We start from the raw sequence: 12,949 nt of genomic DNA, 5'->3' as shown, positions 1-12,949 counted from the left end.
CTCGCGCTCCGGCCGGGGACCGGGGACCGGAGACCGGGGCCGCGGGCGCTGGCGGGGCGGCCCCCGGGCGCGCTGAGCCCTCCTGCCCCCCGCCCGCCACACGCGTGACCCAGCCCCGCAGCCCGCGCAGGGACCGGCCGGACCACGCGGCTCCCGAGTTCCCGCACAGGTAAACGCTGGGGCAGGCCAGCCTTCCGGAGGGCAGGTAGTGCCCCGAGGTGGAGAGCCCGAGCCGCCAAGGGTTGGGTGGGGAGAGGAAGTAAACAGAAGGAAGATTCAGGAATCCCCGGGATGGTTCTGGCTGCTCTCGGGCACGCTTTATCTCCAGCTTCTAAGGCTCGGGCCTGGCGGCGTTTTAGGTGAGGAAGTCAGGGACTGAGGGACGGACCGGAGTGCGAGGGATGGAGAGGTGGCCAGGCCTTTCGGCCAGCGGGGACAGGACCGGGGGGGGGGGGGGGGGGGTCGGGCGGTGGCGTGAGCGTGGGGGTGGCTGGAGAAGGCTCTGGTGCTGGAGCCTCGTGGCGCAACGATCCTCTCCGGAGGGGTGGGGTGGGTGCCGAGAAACCTGCGACAGGCAGGAAGCACGGGAGGTGTTTCTACTCAGCGGGGTCCTTCTAAGTTCCAGATGAGCCGCGCTACCTGTGCCCTGGAGATCTGCGCTGCGTCGCTGCGGGAGGTGGCCGGCCCTCGGTTGTCGCCAGCTCTCCCAGAGCCCTGGTAGGTGGCCCATTGCAGAGCCCTCCCCCCGTTCCCCGTCCACTTCTCCTGGGCCGGTAGAAGCAGACAGCAGCCGGGATGCCGAGGAACCAGGGCTTCTCCGAGCCCGAGTACTCGGCCGAGTACTCCGCCGAGTACTCGGTCAGCCTGCCCTCGGACCCTGACCGCGGCGGGGGCCGGACCCATGAAATCTCGGTCCGGAACTCGGGGTCCTGCCTCTGCCTGCCGCGGTTCATGCGGCTGACCTTCGTGCCCGAGTCCTTGGAGAACTTGTACCAGACCTACTTCAAACGGCAGCGCCATGAGACCCTGCTGGTGCTGGTGGTGTTCGCGGCCCTCTTCGACTGCTACGTGCTGGTCATGTGCGCCCTGGTCTTCTCCAGCGACAAGCTGGCTCCCCTCCTCGTGGCCGCGGTGGGGCTGCTGTTGGACATCGTCCTCTTCGTGCTCTGCAGAGAGGGGCTGCTGCCCGACCGGGTCACCCGGAAAGTGGTGCCCTACCTCCTGTGGCTGCTGATAACGGCCCAGATTTTCTCCTACCTGGGCCTGAACTTCGCGCGAGCCCACGCGGCCAGCGACACGGTGGGCTGGCAGGCCTTCTTCGTCTTCTCCTCCTTCATCACGCTGCCGCTCAGCCTCAGCGCCATCGTGGTCATCTCTGTGGTCTCCTGCGTCGTGCACACGCTCGTCTTGGGGGTCACCGTGGCCCAGCAGCAGCAGGACGGGCTGAGGGGCATGCACTTGCTGAGGGAGGTGAGTCCCACCTGGGGTCGCACCCAGGGGCTTCCCTTCCTGCTCTCTTCTGCTATGGCACCAGTTTCCGGGGGTGGGGTGACACTGTTTTCTTTGCCCTTGAGTCCACATGTGTTGGGGTGGTGGGGGTGCCTCTGGGAATCTCAGCTGCTTGTGCAGGAAGACCGTTTCTCTCTCAACCCCCTGGCTTTGCACTAGAGCTTTCTGTGCTGGGCCTGAGGGAGTGGAGGATGTCAGGACATCGGGCCTCAGGGCCACCGTGTCACCTGTGTCCAGCCCAGGTGGGCGGCAGGAAGGCCCACGAGGCCTGGTCGCGGGGCGGCCATTGTCCCAGCCGGTCCCTGCCCTTGATCTCTTCCGGAAAGACCTCTTGTGGGGAAAGGAGCTCCCTTGGCTTGCGGTCTCCAGCCTGTCATTGGCTAGCTTCAGCAGTTGTCTGACTTGTGTGGGCACAGTGCCCCTCTGTCAAGTGGGGACTGTCTGTCTGTCTGCCTAAGTGGTGGTTGCCAAGGTCAGAGGGAATGTGGGTGAAGACGCACTAGGAGACACGAAGGTGCGATGGCCCTAGATCCTGCTTGAGCTCAGGGGGTGTGGAGCACTTAGATGATGTGAGGTGTGCTGTGGGGACCCAAACGAGGACAGTCGTGCTCACCACAGCGGGGGAGGGTCGACTGGTCCTTTGAGGATGTGTTTTGCTGGAAGGGATGGAATTTGGGCCTCAGCTTAATTAAGAGCCTTGTGCTCCCACCAGGAGCCAAGCCCCTGTAGGTGCTGAGGGGCTATAGAGACTGGGAGATGTGATTCTCAGCAGCCACGTTCATCCAGTAACCCATCTGGAGGTGTTTGTCGGGCTTCAGAAATTCCAGTCTTGTGGCCTGTCTGCTGCCTCCTTTAGTCGTGAGCCCAGAGATGACAAGTGACCTGCCCAAGGCCACATAGGCAGGTACGGTCACATGCCTGGAGTGTCCATTTCTCAATTCCAGTGTTAGCGACCGTCCTACTTTATCACGACGCTGGCTGCATCTCGGCCAAAGCCATCATCCTTGTCTTTTGGGCTTGAGGGCTGAGTCTCTAGGGGCCCTGCGGTGCTGTAGGGAGTTGATGCAAGAACCCTGTGGGGCTCGTCCCATTGCCTCCCAGTCGGTTAGAGGAAAACACAGGTTTTCTATTTTAACTTTTTCCTGGTTCGTGGACCAAAATTCTTCCTGTTCTTCCATTCTGGCTCATGCACTGTCCTCACTCAGGAAGCTTTGTGCTTTTGTTCTGCAGGAGTCCAGCCCTGGGCTGGTGCATGTGGACCATGTGGGTACACCGACGGTTGTTCCTTTGTTTTCCCCCAGCGCCCTGTTCACATAAAGTGACGATCTGCCATTGCCGTCTTGACTTCTGGGTTGGTGGACTTTCGCTTATGCTTCTGCCAGTGAGGGGCCCTGCTGGGAGCGGTCTGGGGAGGAACGGCAGGAGCCATTCTGCTTGGAACCAGTAGGAAGTGCAGCCTGGGGCAGACAGGCGGCTGGACATGGCAGCATTTGGGGTCTGTGATCCGACCCTGAACCACTCCTTTCTACTGAACAGTCACTGCTGGCATTTTCCTCTCTGCTGGGGGGCCCCTGGACCACATGAGTCTCCCGTATGCTTCACTGCCCACTAAGGGAGCGAAACAAAAATTCTCTCCTTTGGAGCCTTGGATGCTTAACTCATGATTGCTGGTGTCCTGTGGGTACTATTAAGAGGAGACAAAAACCCGAAAAGATTAGGAAACAGGAAAAGAAATAAGTAAATAGAAGATAACCATGTTAGCATCCCAGGAGAGCATGGCCTTGACGTGGAGGCAGGGCCCTCGATGTGGTTTTGGGAATGGAGGGGAAGGGGGAGGTGGCTCTCGAGGTCCGTTTGGGAGCCTGGGATAGAATGCAGGAGGCCCCGGCTTTCAGTGGGCTGTGTTCCAGAAGTTTGAGTCACTTGTTTGGAACCACTGTGACTTTTTAAAAGGTGCCTGGGTTCCCAGGCCCACTCGGCAAAGTTTTCCTTAAGTCACAGAGTCCCTGCCTTCAGTATTTCTGGCTGTGGTGGAAATTCAGCCCAGGTGTGCATGTGGTGTTGCAAGGACACTGCATCCAGGTCTCCTCCGGCTGTGGAATGAAGCCACACTCACCTGCCCACTGCTTCTCTGGGCCCGTGTTACCTCCTGGGAGGGGGGCACCATCAAGGGTCGGGTGGGCCAGGGATGTGAGGCTGGGGTAGTCGGATGCCCAGCTAGGGTGACACCAGGCACGTACTCCAGACCCCAGCACCCCCTTGCTTTTCTTTCTCTTGCCTGCAGCCTCCCCTTTTCTTTTTCTTGGCTGGAACCAACAGGTAATGGGCAAAGGATTCCCTCCTGGGCCTGTGGGGGGTGAACTAGGTTTCATGGTTAGAAGCAGACACTGGATTTGGGGCTTTGGGAGTGCTTCTGTTGCTGCTGCCTTCTCTGCACCCTTCATTCTCTCAAACCCATGCTCTGTTCTAATGGGGGGTGAGGATTGACAGAGGGATGGTGGGGGGACCCTCAGGGTAGCCTGACTGTCCGCAGCAAGCCATCCAGCCTGCCCCTGGCTCTTCTCATGGGAGGCAGGCAGGTTGGGGTTCCGACAGGAAGAGCAGGTGGAGTCTGGCTGTCAGGTGGTGTGTGGGATTGGGGTGTTGCTGGGGCTTTATTAGTGAATGAGTGAATATGACTGAGCAATAGGTATGGGCCTTTCACCTGCAGGGTCTGGGAATGACAGGAATCAGACCATCGCAGCCAGAGACAGGGGTGTAGGGGAGCCGGGCCCAGGAGGAGCAAGATGCTGCTGGCAGGGTTTCCCCACGTCCCTCCCCTGGCCTAGGTCCTGGCACCTGGCCCCGCTGGGCCTCTTATGGCACAGCTTGCCTTCTACTGCCACCAACTGTCCTTAGGGTGATGTGATGGAGCAGGAGGGGGTCAAGGGCAGGACCAGGCAGCAGCTGATGGGTGAAGATGGGTGGAGGGGCAGAAAACGCAGCCAAGGTGATGGGGAGCGTTCCTGAGGCCAGTGGGCCATTCCTGAGACCCTTGATGCTCCCACAATCTATTAGCATCTGATGGGGTTGTTAAAGCAAAGAGTCTGTGACAAGTTAGGGGCAAGGAACAACATTTGCAAAATACCTTATTGCTTAATTTCATAGCAGAAAGGCTATTTGGAAGCAAAATTTCCTCTTGGAATTAATAGCCTGTTAAGACCTTTACTTACAAATTAGAACATGTTAAAGCTGTGGATGTGTAATTCCCCTCACATGGACCAGTGACCTAGACCGTTCACCCCGTGAATGAACATTTGGCTTCGAGGGGCTGGAGGCAGCCACAGTAAGGGCATCGTGGGAGGGGCTGATGTTTCCAGATGCCTTCATCAGCATGCTGGAGTTTAGGGTTCTATATACATCATCCCATTTGATCCTGGATTGTTACTGGCTCCATTTGACCAATGAGGAAACCAAGGCTCGGGGAGGTTGAGGGTTGATGGAGGGGCTAGATAACTGGGGAGGGTCACTGGTGGGTGAGAAGGTGGGTGCAGGGGGACGGGATGGGACGTATCCCGAGGCTTCCCTGAAAGCCCCTTTCTGTGGAATGTGGGCCTCTGGGCCTCTGTCCTGCTTCTCTGGCTGCCCCTAAATGTCTCTGCTCAGTGGTGGTGAGCAAAGGTGCCAAGAAGTGCGGGGCCCAGAAATATCACAGGAGGCACCCCTCTTTCTTCCCCTGGGATTTGGCCACAAGGAGGGAGAAGCCCATGATGGAGTTTTCCTGTTGGGACCATGGCAGGAGTATGTGAGAGATGAAATGTGATGAATTGGAACAGGAGCTGGGTGGAGTGGGGGCAGGAAGACAGCAGGCGGGGGCGGGGGGCGGTTCTGAGCAACCAGAGGCATCGAGGTAAGAGAGGGGTGCAGGAAGTGGGGCAGCAAAGCCAACCCTGGATCGGCCCTCTGCCGCCATCCCAGAGCAGGACAGAAACGGTCATATCGCCCCCCTCTGCCCCCCAAAGCGCAGAGTGTGCAGGTGGGCAGGTTTTAGGAATCTGAATAATAAGGAAAGGCCTAGAAGGGGAGGGGAGGCATCAAATCTAACTGTGGAAGAACAGTCAATTATCGAACATGTAAACACCTTTGCAGCAAGTCACCCCCTCAATCCCGTCCCGGGTCACGTTTCTCTGTGGCCTTTTTGGATCCTTCTCTATGTGGAAACAGCTTTTCCAGTATGTCCTTGTCCTGCATGTGGGGCGGGGGCTGGCCGGCCCTGCCTCTCACCACATTGCCTCACTGAGGTTTTGCCATGAGTATCCAATCCCTTGTGTTTATTTTAAATCCGCACTTTATCATTAGTAGGCTTTCCTGGAGAGGAAACCAGAGCCCGGGGCTGGGCCACTGGTGGGTAACTGGGTAGCAGCAGGGCCGATCAGACACCAGTGTCCATGCTGGGGTCTCCCCTTGCCCCCCTGCCAGGTCCGCCTTGTGAGTGGGTACACCTTGTATGTCCCCCCACCACCACTCCCACCTCCCCTCCCCTGTCCCCTCTTGATATGCACTCTCGATGGTAGGCTTCCCCGGGTATGATCCTGACCAACGCTCAGATGTGTGTGCTCAGGGGTCACACCCGCCTTCAGGGCCAGGCCCACTGAACATGGAGTGTATACGGGGTGCCCTCATTTACTGAGCTCTTGCTGGGTTTCAGTCAAGGAGCTCCCAGCAAGAGGTAGATATTGTTTTCATTTTACAGATGGGGAAACTAAAATGCATGATGAGTGACATGACTTGTCCAAGGCCACGTAGCTAGCAGGTGGCAGAGTAGGATTCAAACTCAGGTCAGTGGGATTCCAGAGTTCCTTTTCTTCTGCCATCAACCCCTTAGTTATCTTTCCTCAGAACCTATTGAGATAAAGTTCCAGTAGGGATAGGATCCTTGGTTTCTTAACTCAATCCTTTGAAGGAGCGATGTGGCGGAGGACAAGGTGTTTCCAGCGGCAGGCATAGCGCCTCGGATCAAGGAGCACAGCTGTCTGGGGGTTGAATGGGGCTTGCAACCAAGAGCCTGCAAGCTTCTGGGGCTACGGGAGCCTTCGTTATATTCCAGGACTGCGTATAACTGATGTGCACAAGGATGACCCGCTCATCAAGAAAATACTAGATTACATTTTGTATAAGATGGGGTGCGGTATTGCATTGTAAAAACATTTCTTGGTCAGAGTTGGGTAAAAACAAGTTTGGATGTTTTGGTTCTCTGGGAAACTCAACGTGGGATGGCCCATTTCTCAGTGGCCTTCCCAAACACGTATGTGTCCACGGACTGTGTGTTTCACTTACCCATTGCTGCGACGATCTCAACAAGATAGCTTACTGTCTCATTCTCTGGGTTGACTATGCTCAGCTGGGCAGTTTTTCTGTTTCCGAGGCACTGGCTGGGGTCACTCACTTGACTGTTGTGTTCAGCCATCGACATTCAGTGGACTTCTGTGTGGGAACCCTCTAGGGAAGGCCTTACATGTCTGGAGCCTCAGAGCCCCTCTGAGTGACCTCTTTGTGTGGTCTGCCCGGGCTTCCTCCCAGGCCTGGTGGTCTCTGAGAGAACGTGGAAAATACCTGAGTTTTTTAGAGGCTAGACTGGTCACCATGGTCAAAGCAGGTCACAAGTCTAAGCCGGATGCAAGATCAGGGGAAATTGATTCTACCCCTTGATGTGAGTGAGAGTGACACGTGTGTATCAGGGAGGGAAGGGATGGAGGGCAAGCGTCTTCTGAGGCTGTCCACAAACCAGGGGGCACCAGGTGAATGCCTGGGGAGAAGGGATGAAAGAAATCCATGAGTCTGGGTGGGGTACAAAAAACACCGTGTGACCACAGATGCTTCCAGAGTTAGAGAAGTGGTCCAGGGCAGGGCATATAGAACTTTAAGGCATTGCTTCTCTGTGAAATCCAATTTATTTGCGTGGGCTTTGCCTTGCTTTATGTTCTTGAGAAGAATTCATTCTCTTGTCAAACGTGCAGCCCCGCTCTGTCCAGGGCACTGTACCAGTTCCTGGGGAAGCTGTCCCTGCCTCCAACCACAACCCCAGCACCAGCCCTTTCTCTCCATGCATCAGCCAGATTGGCAGCCTGGCTCTATTATTTGTATTCCCTTCCCAGGAGGTGGGAGTTTGCTCAGGTACGTGCTTCAGAAACATGTCGAATTTGTCTGTCTTAGCAGGTTGTCATTTGTCTCAAGGAGAGATTAAGACTGATAGAATTCCTTTTCAGCCCTTTGTGGTGCCTTGGTTATGACCGTCACTCTATAAATGTTGAAAACCTACATTCCTGCTTTGCTTTTACCTTTGTTTCCTTCCTCATCAGCTCATGGAGAGTTTGATAAATTTTTGTCTAGATCCAAGATGGGAATGTTCTAGTGTTAATCCAAGTGATTTGAGAATTTTTGAAAGCAAGATTTATATAACCTTTCGGGGGTGCTAGTAATACTCCTTTGCTGCTTGTTCTAGGAGAAAAGCAGCAACAGAGGAGGGTTCTTAGGAGCCCCCAAAATGAGTCCTAGATCCAGTTGGCCTAATTCTGATCTCCTCCTTGGACAAAAATGATTTGCGTGAGATAAAAGAACCCCTTAGTTATCTTTTGATAACTAAGAATGGCTGAGCAGAGTTAGAGCTCTTACCGTCTCATCTCCTCTGCTTGTTCCTCCAGTTTAAGGAGAAGCTTCATTCCTTCCACCACCTCTCAAATATTTCATCAGGACTGCAAACCTTGATCTAGTGAGAGTACACAGAGAAGAACACTTGGCCCCTTCCCTCAAGAAGCTCATAGGCTGTGGGACAAGTCCTGTTAGTGAGGACCTACCTAGGAAAACAGGAAGGCTTTTAAAGAGCTGGCCGTTGATCTGGGTTTTGAAGGATGAGTAGGAGTTTGCTAGGTGGAACAATGGGAATGGGGCTTCCCAGGCAGAGTCATAGGAGTTTCTCACTTGATTGGGACTGGTGAGCATTATTATGTGACAGGAGCATGAGTGGATGAAAGGAGCTGGAGAGACGAGTTGTAGAGAAGCTAGATAGCAGAAGGGCTAAAGGATTTTGGCTTTATTCAACGATGAGGTCCATTGAAGGACTTTAAGCAGGGGCAGATAGGATCTGATTTGCATTTAGAAGAATCATTCTGGTGGACTTGAGTGAGGCCAAGATTGATTAGGAGACTGTTGAGGTCATATGGGCATGATGCCAGGAGGGCCATCCAGCAACATGGAAACAGGCTGGAGAAGATGAGTTCAGTTTGAGGTACCCATGGGACATCCAGGTAGAATTATCTGATTATTCACTGGGTAATTATTGAACACCAGGCCCTATGTTCAAGATCTGGAGCTTAGAGATCTCTAGAGTTCCAGATTTGGGAATCATCAGCATTTAAATGGCACCCATCTCCATTGGGAACATGAGTTTTGCCCAAGGAAAGTGTATAGAATCAAGAGAGAAGAGGGCTTAGGACCTAGCTCTAGGGAATAGTCAGAGGAGAGGTCCCCAGCACAGAGCATCCATGCCCCACCCTGCTTTCTACCCAGGCCCCTGCTTATGTATTGTGTCGTGTCATCTATAAATAGTTTAACTTCTTGCTTACCAATATGGATGCCTCATTTCTTTCTCTTGTCTGGTTGCTACGGCTAGGACTTCTGGTACTAAGTTGAATAAAAGTGGCAAGAGTGGAGGGTGCCTGGGTGGCTCAGTTGGTTAAGCGACTGCCTTCGGCTCAGGTCATGATCCTGGAGTCCTGGGATCGAGTCCCGCATCGGGCTTCCTGCTCAGCAGGGAGTCTGCTTCTCCCTCTGACCCTCCCCCCTCTCATGCTCTCTCTCAAATAAATAAATAAAGTCTTAAAAAAAAAAAAAGTGGCAAGAGTGGATATCCTTGTGGTGTTCCTGATTGTAGAAGAAAAGGTCTCAGTTTTTCACTATTGAGTAGGATGTTAGCTGTGCATTTTTCATGTATAGCCTTTATTACATTGATGTATGTTCCCTCCGAACCCATTTTGAGAATTTTTACCATGAACAGTTGTTGAATTTTGTCAAGTGCTTCTTCTGCATCTGTTGAAATGATCATATGATTTTTATCCTTCATTTTGTTGATGTGGCGTATTGTGTTGATTTGCAAATATTGAGCGATCCTTGCATCTCTGGAATAAATTTCACTTGATTGTGGCAAATGGTTCTTTTTAATGTATGGTTGAATGGGGTTTGCTAATATTTTAAAGATTTTTGCATCTATGTTCATCAGGGATATTGGCCTGTAATTTTTGTTGTGTCTTTGGCTGGTTTTGGTGTCAGGGTAATGCTGGCCTCATAGAATATATTTAGAAGCTTTCATTCCTTTTCTACTTTTTTGGAATAATTTGAAGAAAATAGGTATTATCTCTTCTTTGAATGTTTGGTAGAATTCTCCTGTGAATCCATCTGGTCCTGGACTTTTATTTTTTGGTAATTTTTTGATTATTGATTCAATTTTGTCACTAGTAATTGGTCTGTTCAGGTTTTCTATTTCTTCCTGATGCAGTTTTGGAAGATTGTATGTTTCTAGTAATTTATCCATTTCTTCTAGGTTGGCCAATTTGTTGGCATATAATTTTCCACAGTGTTCTCTTACAATCCTTTGTTTTCCTGTGGTGTCATTTGTTACTTTTGTTTCTGATTTTTTTTATTTGGGTCCTTTCTCTTTTTATCCTGATGAGTCTGGTTAAGGGTATTTCAATTTTGTTTATCTTTTCAAAGAATCAGCTTTTTTAGTTTCATTGATTTTTTTTTTTTTCAGTCTCTGTCATTTCTGTTCTGATCTTCATGATTTCCTTTCTTCTACTCACCTTGGGCTTTATTCTTCTTCTTTTAGTTCTTTAGGTATAAAGTTGGACTGTTTGAGCTCCCTCCTGGCCATTTTCTGTCTGGTGTGTCTTCCTTCCTCTGATCAGGTATTTAGCCATTTCCTCCAGCAAAATTCCTCTTTGCGGTTGCTGAGAAGTTTCCTTTGATTAATAATGAAGACTTTTCTTTTCCCTTTCCTCTCTTCAAGAACACTTTCTTTGTTGTAAACAGAACAGAAAATGACATGTTTGAGAAGAAATCCCACCCCACCCTTTACCCCCACTCAAAACCCCAAAGTAAGTGGACTGGATTTGAACCTTTGCAAGATTTCCCTGGTTGTGGTTTCTTGTTCCCATGTCCTTTCAGGACCAGTCCCTGTGAAATGAGTCAGATCGGGCAGCATAAGGCCAGGCAGCTGCCTCTCCCAGGTCTCGGGTTGGCTCTAGGTGGGCTTCTTGGCTGCCCCTGGAAGGCTGTTTCCCACTCAGTGGGACTGGGCTCTGGGTAATCAATCCCCACGGGCCAGATTCTGAAGAGACTGACTGATAAGCCCAAGGCTTGGTCACCAGCATGATGATGGTAGGTGGACCTTGCCATCCTCCCAAGGAGGAAAATACTATGTAGGTCCGTTATTTGGTACAAATTTACTGCAAATTCCTAAGAAACCAAATCTGTAATTTCCTGAAGGGGAATCTGAACAAGGGGCATCACAGGCTGCTGAGGGTGGGTCATCCTCTCAGGGTGGGTCATCCTCTCGGGCTGGGGCTGGGAGCTGCTCCTGCTGCCCTAAGGCCCGTTTCCCAGTGTTGGACGACTCTGTTAGACACAGTCTCCCTCTGATTGCCGGGAAGGAGCACAATTCCCTCTTCAGCTCTCTTTCTGAACTCCTACATGTGATTACAGTGGATCCTTCATGAGCACTCTGGGAAACACTGCCTCCCCTCCCCCTGCAAATTGGGAATGTGGCTTCTACTGCCCTCCTCTGGGAACAAATCTGGGACCCTGCCTCTTTATTTCAGGAAGGATCCAGTGTAACGTGGTTATTTTAGGGAGCATTTCCTCTCCCTTCCGTAGCATCTGGTCTCCGACCCAGCTGACCTCTACAGTTATAAACTAGTGTAGGGACCTTGGGAGACTGGCCTGCCAATGAGGTTTCTGCTCTGGGAATCCGTAAAGGCACTGGCTTCACTCATTTGACTCAGAGTACCTCCCGGCTCCCCAACTTACCTGCTGTGAGCTCTTAGGTACGTTATTTCATCTCTCTGTCTAGCATCTACCTCTGTGAAACGGTTTAGTGTGGAGAAGAAATGCACTAACTTGTGTCCGTGGCCTGTCCCCGCAGGGCTGGTAGCCAGCCAACACTAGCCATACTTGCTGCCCCGGCTGGTGCTCTCATTATTCCTGGCTCCAGTGGAGAGGAATTTAGAGCAGCTTGGGCCAGTCCCAGGGGAGGGAAGAGCAGCTCCATGTTCCAGATGTCTGGAGGGCATCTTGGTTGGGTCGTTGGACACTTAACCCCCCTTTTGGGGGCGGGGAGGGGAGCTCGGTGACCATTTTGTTGTTGTTGTCCTGTTGCCTTATAAGTATTAGAGGGAACGTACTTTGCAGATGTTCCCATGAGGACAAAGAATAATTTTGATGCAGGTTTTTTTGTTTCGTTTTGTTTTGTTTTGCATCATAGCAGTGGCCTTTCTCTGTTTGAAGAGGAATGAATCAAGAGTAGGACATGGGTGGGGAAACACAGTGAAGAAAATCTCCAGAATGGGTTTGGCCTGGAGGCATATAAATATATTTTTCCATGGGGTCAAATCACTTGAGCCATGTGGCACTTGGTTTCTTTGAGAATAAAGGGGACCCTGGGGGCTGTGGGACATCCCGACTGCTCCTGGGTGGCCTCGCTGTGTTCCTCTCCACCAGCATTGGTGAAACCTCACAAGACTTCTCACTGGAGTTAGGGCTGGAAAGGGTCATGGGGCTCACGGTCCAACTTGCAGGCTGTGGACTCCCCAATACATCCTCTAGTCTTCCGTTCCTCTGGGGCAGGGGAACTCCCTTCCCTTCAGAACAGCCTAATTGGTCTGAAGACGCTGTTAAAACTAGTTATAAAGGACATTTACATAGATCTTTAAAATACTTTGTTTGTTTGTTTGACAGAGACGCAGCGAGAGAGGGAACACAAGCAGGGGGAGTGGGAGAGGGAGAAGCAGGCTTCCCGCCGAGCAGGGAGCCCGATGAGGGGCTCGATCCCAGGACCCTGGCATCATGACCTGAGCTGAAGGCAGACGCTTAATGACTGAGCCACCCAGGCGCCCCTTTAAAGTACTTTTTATCTGCTGAATGTCTTTAGTCCTTATACCTACTCTGAGTTGATATTCTTGTCTCTGGCATTATCTCTGGAAGAGAAGAGGGAGGAGGGACATGGAGTAAATGAGTGCCCAGGACCACACAGTGAAAATGCAGCGTAGGCTCATCTCAGGTCTTCTAGATCCAAATGCAGTGAAAGTGCTCTTACCTGATGAGACTGGGACAGGGGGCTGGTCAGTGAACGTGCGAAGTTCTTGTGATAGTACATAGACCAGAAAGAGTGATTTTCACTGTATGTGAAAAG

General features: G+C 52.1%; 1 protein-coding gene across 3 annotated transcripts in view; it reads left to right on the top strand.

Moving 5' to 3' along the window:
* The first annotated feature begins 56 nt into the window (after positions 1-56).
* The window catches only part of ADCY3 (adenylate cyclase 3), a 76,303-nt gene continuing 63,410 nt past the window's right edge, over positions 57-12,949 (top strand). For 2 of the 3 annotated variants that reach the window (XM_035000696.1, XM_035000694.1), the window contains exons 1-2: positions 57-169; positions 620-1,470. In XM_035000696.1, the coding sequence (XP_034856587.1) occupies positions 796-1,470 (675 nt within the window). In that variant the 5' untranslated portion in view covers positions 57-169; positions 620-795. The remainder of the gene's footprint in view (positions 170-619; positions 1,471-12,949) is intronic. The other variant, XM_035000695.1, reaches the window with a different exon arrangement.

The sequence above is a fragment of the Mirounga leonina genome, unplaced genomic scaffold (assembly GCF_011800145.1).
Source record: "Mirounga leonina isolate KUSES-001 unplaced genomic scaffold, KU_Mleo_1.0 Mir_125, whole genome shotgun sequence".
NCBI classification, from domain to species: domain Eukaryota; kingdom Metazoa; phylum Chordata; class Mammalia; order Carnivora; family Phocidae; genus Mirounga; species Mirounga leonina.
Note: the sequence above shows the minus strand (reverse complement) of the source record. Positions and strands in the feature narration are given on the sequence as shown.